The sequence below is a fragment of the Crocuta crocuta genome, unplaced genomic scaffold (assembly GCF_008692635.1).
Source record: "Crocuta crocuta isolate KB4526 unplaced genomic scaffold, BGI_CrCroc_1.0 scaffold29, whole genome shotgun sequence".
Lineage (NCBI taxonomy): Eukaryota > Metazoa > Chordata > Mammalia > Carnivora > Hyaenidae > Crocuta > Crocuta crocuta.
Window position 1 is genome coordinate 2758424 of NW_027533280.1, and position 14514 is coordinate 2772937.

General features: G+C 47.7%; 2 protein-coding genes across 5 annotated transcripts in view; one reads left to right on the forward strand and one right to left on the reverse strand.

Moving 5' to 3' along the window:
- Positions 1-1139: 1139 nt before the first annotated feature.
- MTRFR (mitochondrial translation release factor in rescue) lies at positions 1140-14075 on the reverse strand. Its single transcript, XM_077747924.1, has 3 exons — positions 13821-14075; positions 3334-3644; positions 1140-1360 (listed from the first exon to the last, which is right to left on the reverse strand). Exons 2-3 carry the CDS (start codon positions 3616-3618, stop codon positions 1142-1144), a joined length of 504 nt encoding a protein of 167 aa, XP_077604050.1. The 5' UTR covers positions 3619-3644; positions 13821-14075; the 3' UTR covers positions 1140-1141.
- Positions 14076-14119: 44 nt separating this feature from the next.
- The window catches only part of MPHOSPH9 (M-phase phosphoprotein 9), a 59244-nt gene continuing 58849 nt past the window's right edge, over positions 14120-14514 (forward strand). For 2 of the 4 annotated variants that reach the window (XM_077747921.1, XM_077747920.1), the window contains exon 1: positions 14124-14277. The gene's annotated coding sequence lies outside the window, so the exon portion shown is untranslated. Of the gene's footprint in view, positions 14278-14514 lie in introns of all 4 variants that reach the window. The other 2 variants (XM_077747923.1, XM_077747919.1) reach the window with 2 other exon arrangements.

Sequence of the window (14514 nt, forward strand, 5' to 3'; positions counted from 1 at the left end):
GGCCAGCCAGGCACCTCAGTTGTGTATTTTCACTTCAGAAAGGATATTTGACAACATGCAGTCTATTAAGTTAATGGGGTAAACAGGCAAGTAACTTACTGACTTGTATATATTTCTCCACGTTTTCTTATTCTCTTAGCATAACATTAAGCTAAGTGACATCAAGTGTCACCAAACAATGACCTCCCAGCGGATGAGGTGGCACTAAATGCCATTAATGTTTGACTCAGCTCCACAGTTCCCCCCCCCAACCAGACCTTCCTTATTAATGTTTCCAAACAAGTTTTGCTTTTTTGATAATAAAAGAAGATACAATCACACAAATGTGTAGCTTAAAAAAATATGGTGACATCCGTCTAATTACCGCCAGCCACCCAACATCCCTCCCCTACTTACGTTCTCTCTCTGAATAAATGAATAAACTTTTATTAATTTTTAATAGTATTTTTTTAAGTTTATTTATTTTGAGAGAGAGTGGGGGGCAGGGGAGGGCAGAGAGAGAGGGAGAGAGAAAAATCCCAAGCAGGCTCTTCACTGTCAGCACTGAGCCCAACGTGGGGCTTGAACCCATGAACCGTGAGATCATGACCTGAGCTGAAACCAAGAGTCAGGTGNCGAATCTGAACCAGGCTCTGGGCTCTGAACTGTCAGCACAGAGCCTAATGTGGGGTTTGAATCCGTGAACCGCGAGATCATGACCTGAGCTGAAGTCAGACGCTTAACCAACTGAGCCACCCAGGAGCCCCTAAACTTTTTTTAATATGCATCTATAAGGGCACCTAGGTGGCTCAGTTGGTTGAGTGTTGAACTCCTGATTTCAGCTCAAGTCATATCTCACGGTTCATGAGTTCAAGCCCCGCATCGGACTCTGGGCTGACGGTGTGGAGCCTCCTTAGGATTTTCTCCCTCTCTCTCTGCTCCCCTCCTGCTCTCTCTCTCTCAAAATAAATAAAACTTTAAAAAACGCCCCACCATTGTTCCCTGGACACATCTGGCAGGTTCTTTAGTCAGGATCTGCTGTTCTTTCAGGGGCGCCTGGCTGGCTCAGTCGGTGGAGAGACTTGATCTTAGCATCATGAGTTCAAGCCCCACACTGGGTGTAGATATTAGTTCAAAACAAACAAAAAAGGATTTCTGAATCTCAGTGGACGTTTTTACTTGATTCCCACAGTTCTTTCAGGAGTTTCTTTTTTTCTAGGGTTTCCTTTGCTCTTTTTTTCCTCTCTTGCTTTTTCTTCTCTGCCTCCCGTTTTTCTTTGTAAACAAGACTGTTTTCACCATTGTAGAAAATATCCACTTTCTGCTGTAGGATTTTCCGGGCCAGCTTTCTGTTCTGATCCACTGATCTTGTCTGGTGGCACTGCAGGAGACAGGAAATTATAACGTGAGACAGTTCGTTGTGGACGGGACCTCAGAAACCATGGCACTCAACCTGGTCACTTTACAGATGGGGACAGGCCAAGAGGCAAGGCCACTGGTCAAGAATCCCATGGAGTCTGTGACAGAACAAAGACCATGTGCCCTTCTGGCTCTGCTCTGCTCAGCCCTCGCCCTGCCCCGCCCCCAGCGAGTGTATGATGTGGCTTTCTCTGTGATTATTTTATAATTAAGGGCATTGCTTTGTTTGGAAGCAATGACAGCAATAATGTACAGTCCCCAAATAGTTTTGAAAACATCAATTGCTGTGTCTAGTTGTGGCCAGGGAACAAATGCTCTGCATCATTTATAAATGTAAAAATCTGGGGGCGCCTGGGGGGCTCAGTCAGTTACGCGCCTGACTTCAGCTCAGGTCATGATCTTGTGGTTTGTGAGTTTGAGCCCCGCATTGGGCTCTGCGCTGATGTGCGGAGTCTGGGATTCTCTCTCTCTCCCTCCCTCTCCTGCTTGTGTTCTCTCTCTGAAAATAAACTAACTTAAAACATTTATAAATATCTCAAGGAGGGAGATAGCATCTTCATTGTTAGTCAGCCATAACATTGATTATGTCATACCTGAGTTATTAAGGGTGAGTGCCTTGCAAAGCTACCTGATAAAGAAGTCTGCGAAATCAGAGCGAAAGCATACTACTAAAGGCAAGTCTGCAGTAAGGTTATAAAATAGTTTAACAGAAATCACGTCAGGCTTCAGAATATTATTTGTTGCTCAGGAATGGACACTTTTTCTCAAGGAGGAAAAAAGCGATGGAGAGAAAAAGAAAAGCGAATGAGGTTTTAGTTGATAGGCTTCTCGGCTCAAAACCTTGGCGGTGAAGAGCAGCTGTTAGGAGCCAGACTCTGGGCTTGCCCTGGGTCGATGCCTGTGGCTGTAGGATCTTGGGCAAGTTACTTAACCTCTCTGTGCCCGATTCCACATTTGTACCACGGAAAAGGTGGGGCGGGAGGGCTCCTGAGGACAAAGGCTGACGGCGCACAGTTGCGCAGCGCCACCCCCCGTGCGGATGTGCCGACAGCCTCCGCCGTCAGTATCCGGCCCGAGGAACCCTGCATTTCCATCTCCTCTGCTCCCCTGGCCCTGCTGCCACTCGGGCCCTCTGCCCACTCAGAGGGCAGCGGGCCCACTACTAACAAACCAGGAGAGCGGGGAAAAGCATTTCCGTATTTCCTAGGGCTTCGAAATGTGCCGAGACCTGGTGATGCTCTGATCAGAGACTGGTTTTCATACAAAAAAGGAAGACTCCTACAGGCAGCCGGCCGTCTTGTATGTGACTTGAGGGCTAGAGAGGTGCCTCTGTTACCTCACTCTCAGAAGGGCAGGTGTCACTGACGTTTTTTAAAATTTTTTTAACATTTATTTTTGAGAGACAGCGTGATCAGGGGAGGAGCAGAGAAGAGAGGGAGACACAGAATCTGAAGCAGGCTCCAGGCTCCGAGCTGTCAAGAGCCTGATGTGGGGCTTGAACTCATGAGCCATGAGATCATGACCTAAGTCGAAGTCAGCTGTTTAACCGACTGAGCCACCAAGGTGCCCCATGGTGTCACTGACATTTACCCAAGAGGGGACAGAGGGACACGGCCAGGTCACCAGGGGCTGGGATGGCTGGCTGCACCCTGGGCCAGCGTGCTGCTCGGGGACCGGAGCCCGCGGCAGCTCTGCCAGCTGTGTGCACCCTGTGGTTTGGCAAGGATGCGCTGCCCGCTGGGTGCCAGGCCAGCAGGCGTCCCCTGGTGTCAGAGGACCCCGGCAGGAGGCTTCTGAGGCTCTGCCCCAGGGCCGGAGCCGGGATCTGCAGTGCCCACCGCTGCCTGGGCGGCAAGGAGAATGCATGTCGGCCGACCGCCGCCACCACTAGAGCCCCCCGAAACCCAGAGACCCCCAGAGGGCTTCCTCCTCTACCTTGACAACGATGCCCGAGGGGATGTGCTTCAGCACCACACAGTTGCTGGTTTTGTTGGTTGCCTGGCCTCCCGGACCGTGCCCTTTCACGAACTGCTCTTCAAGGTCACTCTCATCCAGGGGAGGCAGCGGGGCGGGGCGGTCCCTCTTGCCTGCCATCTGGACCGCAGTGACTGCCGCCCCCGGGGCTAACAGCGCTGGCTTCTCCCGAAGCCGCAGCCCCCATGGCGCTGTGCACATTCTGGCCAGCGGTGCGGACCAGCGCAAGAAACCCGAGGAACTCATGGAGAACGGCTCTGCGTGCTCAGGACCTGAGTTGGAGGAAAAAAGACAGCCTTTCAGGAAGATGTGTCTGCTCTCAAGATGACACTTTGGGCTTTAGGACAACCTTTTATAAACCAGTTCAGACGACGGCCACCCATCCGTCACCGAGGGTATTTAGGAAATGGGCAAAGATAGGACGTCGAGCGACGCATCGCCTTGTATTCATCTCCTGTGATCTTAGCAGCACACACCCTCCCAGCTGATAAATATTTTATGACGGACTCAAAATGTCTTTGAAGCACCCAGAGGTGCCGTTTTCTCAGGAAGGAGAGGTTTTGAGTGTGACATGCAACAGAACGGGGCCGTAATTCGATAAGGAGGTATGACACAGGGCATCAAGCAGGAATTAGGATCTGAGTCAAGCGACATGATTTCGACATTTGAGAATCTTTGGAATTAAAATGTAAAGACGACAGTATGCGAGTCTATTTTATAGCTGAGCTTAAACAGTCTGACATGGTAAATATCACTATCAATCAATGTCATGATTGTTGTTTTTTAATGTTTCCAGTTTCATGGGTTTGAATAGGAACATCTGTTCCCTCAGATGCACTGCCAACAATGTGATCCAAGTGGCTCTCTTCACTAGAGCCATCACACCAACGGATTTTTGGTAAGGTTAGGTTCAAAATGCCACATGGGGTGTAGTGAGTGGTGCGAGGTGGAAAAGAGCGAGCCTCTGTCTTCATGGAGCTTAGAGTCTAGTCAGAAGATGCTAAAAAAAGAAAGCAGTATTCATTTATTAGGACCTTTTTTTTAAACGCTTATTTATTTCTGAGAGAGAGAGAGAGAGAGAGAGACAGAGTACGAGCTGAGCAGGGGAGGGGCAGAGAGAGAAAGGGAGACACAGAATCGGAAACAGGTTCCAGGCTCTCAGCTGTCAGCACAGAGCCCGAACTCATGAGTTGTGAGATCATGACCTGAGCTGAAGTCAGACGCTTAACCTACTGAGCCCCCCCCACGCGCCCCAGGAAAGCAGTATTTAACCATCGAATTGAAATAGCTGCTTGAGACGTAGCAGAGGGCGGAAGCATCTCGCTGACAAGTAACAGTGCGGACGGTCAGAGCTCCCAGGACGTGGTGGACCCGCGGGCCTTTGCTTTCCTCCAGGGAAGAGGGCAGATCGAGCGGAAAGACGTAAGCTCCTTTCAAAGGTGGGTAAATGAGGCCCGTCTTCTTCTCTGGAAAATGGGTGAATAAGCCCTTCTCCACCCATCGGGCACAGGCATAAAGATCAGAGGAAAAAAAAATCCTGGAAAGAGCTGTCGGTGAACACCTTTGGAGGCAGGAAATTTGTAGCAAAATTCGTGTCACTCAGGTGGATTATGGGAACTATGAACTTGATGCTTCTTGATCCAAGACGGTGTAAGCGCTAAAACGTGATGAACTGCCCTTTTTAACAACTGCTTCCTTTCAGACTTGAAATAGCTACTTTTACCACTTGAAACCCTGTAAATTCAAGCTGATGGCCCCCGGTCTCTAACACAGGTAGGAGGTAGAGTATGCCTAAGCCAAAAGTAGCTTAACCTGCACCAAATACTTTCCACAGGTTTGCTCTCAGCTCACTTACCTTCTGCCCTGGCAGGTCTGGCTGCTGACTTCCACTGAGCCCACGCGGGTCTCTAACAAGCTTTGAGGAAGCTCAATGCAGACACATAGTGCTGGGCATTGCTGCTTGTAAATATGTACGTGTACCTATCTGAGTAATGCGTTCAGCTGGCCCTGAGATGACACTGGCCATCTCTAGAGTAACAGTAAGTATTCATCTCTCTCTATGGAAAACAATAACAATGAAATCTACTTTTCAAGCCTTATGCCAATGCCAATTTTCAATTCTATGACTGACGTTATGGTCTAAACTCGTAACTTTCTTCTCTTCCTTCCTTTCAATAGATGTTTTTATTTTTGAGAGAGTGAGAGAGAGAGACTGCACGAGCTGGGGAAGGGGCAGAGAGAGAGGGAGACATAGAATCTAAAGCAGGTTCCAGGCTCTGAGCTGTCAGCACAGAGCCCGACACGGGGCTTGAACCTACAGATGGGGAGATCATGACCTGAGCTGAAGTCGGACGCTTAACCGACGGAGCCACCCAGGCGCCCCTAAACTTGTAACTTCTTTCTGAAAAGTACGCCGTTCAGCGTGTGGGTCAGTCCCGGGGGGTGAGGATTAGCATGGTGTTGGTAAGATGCTGTGGCTGCTGCGAGGGGCTAGATTTTGAAACAGAGGGTGCCAGTGCCAGTGTCACTTAAAAACGACGACACCTGGGTTTATTTATTGTGTGTCAAATCTCTCCAAAGTCTGCTCAGGAGCGGAAAAACGATAAACCCATAAACTCAGGCACTTCTCTGAAATCGCTGCAACAAAGAATCCACCCCCTTATAACTGAGTGAATGAGATGGAGTCGATGCCCCAAATCCCCATTTCCCTTATTTCTGCTTTCAGTCCACAGAACAAGATTCCTTTGTGTACCAGACAGCATCTAGTCCCTGGATCAGATTCGTCATGAATTCGAGCCCAGGGCCTCCCTTGGGCTTTCTCTTCCGCTGGTTGGTAAATCTGACCGGGCAGGGCAGCCTTGGAATGGAGTGTAGGGACAAAGAAAGGAAGGGAGTCTGAGACAAGGCGAGACTCCCAGACAAAGGGCGGAGAGGAGAGTGCGTTTATCAGCTGCTTTGTCACTGGCCTTCTGTGTTTCCAGTCTCTACCTTTCTGTCCTAGTTCAGAGCCACACACACACTAGAAGGTCTCCCGCCTGACTGGAGTTCACGAGGGCCCCCGGTGTTCAGTTACTGGCTGTTTTGTTTAACAGCTAATTCTAACAGCCGATCGGACGGTTCTGAATACTTTAGTATCTCCTGGAGCGTTGGCTCTACTCCAGTGACTGCTAAAAATGACAAACTCACCCATGGTTCCACTTCCCCAAAGCCCAGAGAAGAATTCGGATTGGGTTTCAGTTTTTGTGACACCCGCTGAGCAACTCAGAGTCTTTGGGGAACAATACAAGCGGCTTCAATTAGAGCTCATCGTGACATTAAAAAGGAGAAAAGGAAAAGTGGTAACAAGAAGTGCTAGTAAGGGGAAACCGGGAGTGTGTCGGCTCGCCCCAGTCCCTGTCCGCGAGCGTGCCCTCCGTTCAGGGCCGGCTCTCCACCCCGGCCTGCCCTCCGTTCCTCTGACGGCTTCGGCCCCGAACAGCTGATGCAGTTTGGCTTAAAGCCTGTCTCACTGTCCCAGTCCCTTCCCACTTGGTCAAGTCAGAGATAACAGGCGTGAGGACTTTATAAAAGGGAACGTGAATCTGTTCAGTGCATATTTGCAACACCTACTAGGCGCCCGGCGTGGGCCTCAGGGAGCCCAGGGAGCCTGTCGCATAAATGAGAAATTAAGATGCCCCAAAATATGAGATGTGCTGTAGCCCGGAATGGAGAAGATGCTAGAGAGCAGTGGTTCTCGGACTGCGCTGCGCCCAAGCCCACCGGAGTGCTTACTACAGGACTTGGAATCTGCATTCTGTTCGGTGCCTCCTTTCCTGACCTGGACCCAGCCGCCACCATTCCCGCCTAGGAAGGCGTCTAGCTGCGGGGGTGGTGCGGTCGGCTCTGGAACGTGGCCTGTGACTGCAGCAAACCAGCCACACGGAAGCCCAGACGCGGCGAGGGGAGGCCCGCTTCACTGGCAGCATTAATGCTCCCGAGATGGGCGAAGATGAGACGCTGATGCCTTTCCCATTGTGCCTCCGAGACAGAGAGGGATATCTGAATCTGTTTGCAGGAAGTCATAGGATTTCAATCTCTGGACTCACCTTCTGGATGCCATTGGCCCAAAATTCATTGTTTATTCTTCCGAGAGAGAGAGAGAGAGAAAAGAGAGAGAGAGAGAAAGAGAGAAAGTATTTTTTCTTTAACCACAACTTTCATGTTACCTCAACCTCGGAGAAACTTCACCAAAGCCAACCGAAGGAACAGATGTGGGGGTGAATGGGGATGGGGTGCCTTAGGAAAGACGACTGCTAAAGCCCTCCCAAGACAGAGCCCTGGGTAGTCCTGGGAAGTAGGATACCGCCCCGCTAGGCTTCGGGTGGGGCCCGAGCCTCTGCATTCCTAACCAGCTCCCAGGTGAGGCTCTTGCCTCCAGGAACCCCACTCTTGAGAGTCATGGTCAAAAGCTCTGAGCAGCGCTGCTGCCTGTATGGTGGCGGCTCTTAGGACTGACTCAATGCTGGATGGGAGTCCCCGAACGATGATGGAAAAGATGGAGATGAGGGAGGTGTGAAGGAGAGTAATGGCGGGGACAGAAAACATTCACAGCAAAAGAACTGAATGAATATTGATTTGAACAAATAGAGAATGTGAAATGGTAAAAAGGGGATTGAGAAATGGGGTCATCCGGAAAAAGAACACCGATAACGTTGTTTCTGTTACGTTAGTGTTCTAACTGGTGTTGTCCGATATGAACATAACATAGGCCACGTGTGAAATTCCAAATTTTCTAGTAGCACCTTAAAAACAGTAGAAAGGGGTGCCTGGCTGGCTCAGTTGTGGAACATGTGACTTCTTGATCTTGGGGTCGGAAGTTCAAGCCTCACATTGGGTGCAGAAATCACTTAAAAATAAAATCTTACAAAAAAACCCCAGGGGTGCCTGGGTAGCTCAGTTGGTTAAGCCATCCGACTTTGGCTCAGGTCATAATCTCATGGTTCGTGGGTTTGAGTCCCACATAGGGCTCTGTGCTGACAGTTCAGAGCCTGGAGCCTGCTTTGGATTCTGTCTCCTTCTCTCTCTGCCCCTCCCCCACTCATGCTCTGTCTCTCTGTCGAAAATAAATAAGCATTAAAAAGATACATAAAAAAATAAAATAAAAACAGTAAAAAAACTGAAATTAATGTTAATGTAGTTTATTAATTAATTAATTTTTTACAAATAGTTTATTTTTTTAATTTATTTTTTATTTTTTTATAAATAGTTTAATGTTAATGTATTTTAAAGATATTTATTAAAATAGACTTTACTTACTATATTAACCCAGTATGACCAAAATATTATTTCAACATGTAATCAATATGCAAATTATTGAGATATCNTTTTATTAATTAATTAATTAATTTTTTACAAAGTTTATTTTTTTAATTTATTTTTTATTTTTTTTACAAATAGTTTAATGTTAATGTATTTTAAAGATATTTATTAAAATAGACTTTACTTACTATATTAACCCAGTATGACCAAAATATTATTTCAACATGTAATCAATATGCAAATTATTGAGATATCTTATTATTTGTATGAAGTCTTCAAAATCTACCCTGTCAGACAGTGTAGCTCCAGAATCTTGCTCGTTATGGTCTGCAGAGCAGTAACGACAGTGCCACTTGGGAGCTTGTTAGGAACGGAGACTGTCAGGCCCTACCCCAGACTTCCTAACTGAGAACCTGCATTTCATGAAGATCCGCAGGTGACTCAGAGGCACACTCCCAAAGTCTGAGAAGCATTGTGCTAGGACACAGGACCGAGCAAGTGTTTCCGCCTGCTGGGACAGACAGACACTTCCAAAAGCTGGTGTTTCTCATGCTTCTAATATTTACGAAGCGGAGGCCATATTCTGGAGTGCCGGTTACCTGCTTGGTTATGGTCCTGTTTCCCCTTCCACAGCAAGAGAAACAGTGACAGGCTGCAAAACAGTGACGTGATTGACGCCGAAGGACCAGACACGGTGCACGGTGCCTGGCACAGGCTGGCGTACGGTGGTGAATCTCGGAAAGGACACAATGGCCAGCTGATGGCACCAGAAGCTAAGGGAGAGGATGATTTTCTGAGAAATGCTTAATCATAATCCACGTTTCCTAGTACACTTAGGTGCGCCCCGGAAAACGGGAGTGAGAAAAAAGCAGCCAGGGCTCCATCCAGCTCATCCCCGTTTGGCTTGTCTGAAGGCCTTCCGGGGGCTGGAGCACCTCCCAGAGTGCAACAGCTGGGGGCTGTGGCTCAGGCCTGAAAGAGACCAAGTCCTTTCCTGGGCTTGGGGGTTCGCTCTGAAGATAAAGCACCTTTCACTCACAGGAAGTGCTGGCAGAGGGTTATTTCTCAACTAAGATGAGCATAATAGACTGAGCAGGAAATGCCCAGCTGGGGACGGCGCGAGGTCTGGTCTCAATGTAACAGAGCTCAAGAGACAACTCATGAAGGAGATAAAGAGAAAAGCTTTTAATTCATAGACACTAACATCCCATTCCTTTTTTTTTTTTTTTAACAGAAAACTCTGAATCCACAGAGAATGACACCTGTCCTATTTGTGTGCATTGCTGTGATTTTCCTCTATTTATGGATCTAACAGGAACTTTATAATTTTATCAGCTGCACTGGCTTTTTTAATTATAATTTTTCAAGTTTATTTATTTTGAGAGAGAGAGAGAGAATGAGCAGGGGAGGAGCCGACAGAGAGGGGGAGAGACAGAATCCCAAGCAGGTTCCGCACTGTCTGCACAGAACCCGATGTGGGACTCAAACTCACAAACCTGTGAGATCATGACCTGAGCCAAAATCAAGAGTTGGACGCTTAACTGGCTGAGCCACCCAGGCGCCCCCCCCCAACTGTTAAAATATGACAGAAACACATAAAAAAGCAGCAGTAATAACACTCTACATGTTCTTAAATTCTCAACACCTCTATCATTATGAATGATACCTTGTACTTGTTTAGGACTTATTGCTTTCAAGGTACTTTCAAATACATTATCATATTTGGCAGGAATAAAGAAAAGAAGGGATTAACTTAGGAGGAGTTATCTTGGAAGAACATTAGGTATTCCATTATTATTATTTTAATGTTTATTTTTGAGGGAGAGGGCGTGTGAGCGCGTGCATACATGGGGGAGGGGCAGAGAGAGAAGGGGACAAGGATCTGAAGCAGGCTCCCTGCCAACAGCCCCTATGTGGGGCTCGAACTCATGAACCAAACTCATGAACCTTGAGATCATGCCCTGAGCTGGCCAGACACTCAACTGAGCTACCCAGGAGTGCCAGGTATTCCATTTTTAAACTAAACTTATCATTTCGACAGCTTTCTTTTTATCCTTTTTCCCTTCACCTTTCATAACATCTCTAGATCTGTTCTTTCCCCCAACTCCTTAACAGTGTTAGTTAGTTTATTTTCCTCAACTTTCTCTTCTTGACACTTCCTCTTTTTTTTCTTTTTAAATTTAAGTCATCTCTACCCCCAGTGTGGGGCTTGAACTCGTGACTCAAGATCCCGAGAGTCATATGCTCTTCTGACCGAGCTAGCCAGGATCAGAGTGGAAAGGCATCTAGAATAATGACTTGCAAATTATTTCACTTTGTATGGACCAATTTAAGAAGTACTTGAAAATCATGAAATTACCAAAGACATGCTATCTGGTGAGGTCATAATTGTAGTCTATGAAATCAGGTGCCAAGGAGATAATTATGATGCTGAGAATACAGTGTGACTTTACAGCAGGCTCACATTGAAAGACAAACCACCTTCACCCAAGCAAGTCCTAGTTTAAACATGAAGATCCTTAGGGATTATCTGATATGGGAAGAAAAATCGTGAAGGACAAGAAAGATGAAACAATTTACATATTTTTTAATTTGAGAGAGAGAAAGTGTATGCTGGCGGGGGAAAGGGGCAGAGGGAGAGAATCCCAAGCAGCCTCCACACTCAGTGCGGAGCCCACAGTGGGGCTCGATCCCACAGCCCGGGGATCATGACTTGGGCTGAAATCGGGGGTTGGACACTCAATTGACGGAGCTACCCAGGTGCCCCTCAAAAACTTAAATATATAGCTGATGATTTCATGCTTAATATATAAAGTTTTAAAGTTCCTCATATTTTGTTTTTTCTTTTTTTTTGCTGTGGAGACCTGGCCCCCCCCCAAATGACAAACTGTTTGGACATAAAGAGTAGCAACTCTGGGTTAACAGACACCAAATGCCACAAGCCATTATCAGCCATTATGACTGTACAGCCTAGTCTTATCCACAGCAATGTGAAAGATCTCTGCTCAAAGGCTGTCAGTGTGAAGTCTTCAAGGTCAAAGAGATACTTGAGCAATTTGTTATGATAAAGTCCTATAGTAATTATACCATCATCAAGACCATAAAATAGTGGAGTCAGTTTGCACACAAGTAGTACAAGATCTCCAGGATGGGAGGTCAGTTTAGATTAGGTGAAGCTATTATACATTTACTGGAATTTCTGAAGCCTCCTACTTCTGTTTTCTATATTCAGAAATAATGTCTATGGGCTTTAAAAACTACCTTTTTTGGGGCTGCCTGGGTGGCTCAGTCGGTTAAGCATCTGACTTCGGCTCAGGTTATGATCTTGCAGTTCATGGGTTTGAGCCCCACATTGGGCTCTGTGCTGACAGCTCAGAGCCTGGAGCCTGCTTCAGATCTGTGTTTTCCTCTCTCTCTCTCTGTACCTCCCCTATCACATTCTGGATCTCTCTCTCTCAAAAGTAAATATTAAAAAACACAACAACAACAAAACGGGCATCTGGGTGGCTCAGTTAGGAGTCTGACTTCAGCTCACGTCATGGTTTTGTGGTTCCTGAGTTCAAGCCCTGTGTCAGGCTCTGTACTGACAGCTCAGAGCCTGGAGCCTGCTTCAGATCCTGTTTCCCTTTCTCTCTGCCCCTCCGCCACTTGCACTCTGTTCTCTCTCAAAAATAAATAAACATTAAAAAAATTAAACAAACAAAACATAAACAAGATAACTTGGTTAACCAGAATAGTAGCTCCTGAATACACTGGCTTATTAGGACATTAATAGATAAAAAGGTACCTAAGACCACATAGCCAAAAACAACCAAAAACCTACATCCTCAAACTGAACAGAACCCTTTGGATTTTGCAGCCAAAAGTGATCACTTCCTACCTCTTGCATGGTTAGGAACTAATCACCAGTACTCAATTTTGGGGTTAATATTTTTTCTTGTAAGGTAACACAACTCAGTTTGCCTGGAGATGTCTCAGTAATTCACACTTCTCAGTTCCTCTGAGTGTAAAAGATTCTTCGATGTCTCAAATAATAAATGAAATTATGTACAATTATGACCAACTGAAATTAGTGATAAAACTTACTCTTATTTTTTTGTGTGTGTGGGCCTGCAATATAATCACTGAAGTCAGAGCCATGTGCTTAGAATTAGTCTGATTTTGATTTTGGTTAGGTATTACATGAGCACAGATGGATTAACACAATGGGGTGGGTTATGGATTAAGTTTATTTAAGCTTGAAATCTTCCATACACAGATGGGGTTTTGGATACAGACTGGATTTTTACTTTTTGAGACAGAGTTGTTAGGAGGCTTAAATGAGATGGAATGCCTCGAAGATCTGTCATTCCTGCCAATACATTTCTCGTGCATCCTGGCTTCCCAGCCACAGCTACATGATCGGGCCAGGGAAGTTCTTTTACTTTGGACCCAAAGGGAAATCTAAGAGCTGGCCTTAAAGGTTAACTAGACTTATGAATGTGAACTGAACAGGGGCACCTGGGTGGCTCAGTAGCTTAAGCATCTGACTTCGGCTCAGGTCCTGATCTCAAAGTTCTGTGCTAACGATTCGGAGCCAGCTTCGGATCCTCTCTCCCCCTCTCTGCTCCTCCCCTGCTCATGCTCTCTCAAAAATAAATAAACATTAAAAAGAAAAAAAAAAAGAATGTGAAGTGAACAGAGAACGAAATGGTGGGGCCCACAGGGAGGAACACGGATTCTCTGTGCTCCTTGAAAGGCCTGGCAAGAGCCATGCTGACACTATGTGCCAGTTTGAAACAGCACCTGCTGCGTGCTAAGAGCTCTATAAAGCTCTGCTGAACAAGTAAATGAAGATCTTTCCATTTCTTCTCGGGCTTCGGTGGACATATTTTTTCCAAGGCGGTGGGCTGTCCTCCCCTCCCCACCCCAGTCCTCGAAGAGCCTGGGGAAAGACCCCCAGCAGCTTAGGGCAAACCGGGTGCAGAGAAAACTGAGCTCAGTGTCTGGACCAGGGCACCTCACCGCCAGCAGTGCCTCAGGTCAACTGGTTGCACGAATCAGGATCGCAAGGTGGGAAAGTCAGGAATCCCAGCTCCCAGTCCTCTCTCCAGAGTCCTTGACAGTCGCAGGCAACCGTACAGGAGGCTGGCTGCTCCACGGACGCTTACCTGGCTTCAGGTGTGGCTTCCCCCCGTCACTTTCTGGGGTAACCCGAACCACTGCAGAAGGTGCACCGCAATCGCGCTCCTGGGTCTGCGCACGCGCAGTACTCCTGCCATGGCATCGCTCACTTGCCCTGGGCTCATTCTTACCAACTGCGCATGCGGGAAGCGGAGGCTATTTTTCGCGTGGCACCTGTAGGTTCCCAGAGAACCAATCAGACAGGAGAACTTCGCAGAAGCTCCGCCCCCTTCTATTTCCCAAGCGTCGGATCTCCCCCTTTGACACAAGGGGCGGGTAGAGAAAGGGGCGGCTGACGGGCGCGCTGCGGTACGACCGTCTCCGCCCCCTTTTAGAGCAACCAATCACAGGCCGGACGACGGGCGCGCGCACGCTCCCTCGAGTTTAACGGTCGCGAGAGGCCGCTCGCTTGACCCTGACATCCACTGTGGGAGTCCCGGCCAGGTGAGTGGTCGCGGGCCTGTGGGGAGCCGTCAGTCGCAGGGGGTAAGGGGACGAGGCTCGGAAGACATGGACTTAGCAGAACCCTAAGTGTGCTGATGGGCTCAGGGCGGGGGAGGACGACAGCCACACGACACAACCCCCACCACAGCCCTCGGTTATGTGGGGGCTTTGCCTGCCGCCGGGTTCCTTTTCTAGACTCAGTGCCCTTGAGTGACACCCGCGCGGCCCAATCGCAGA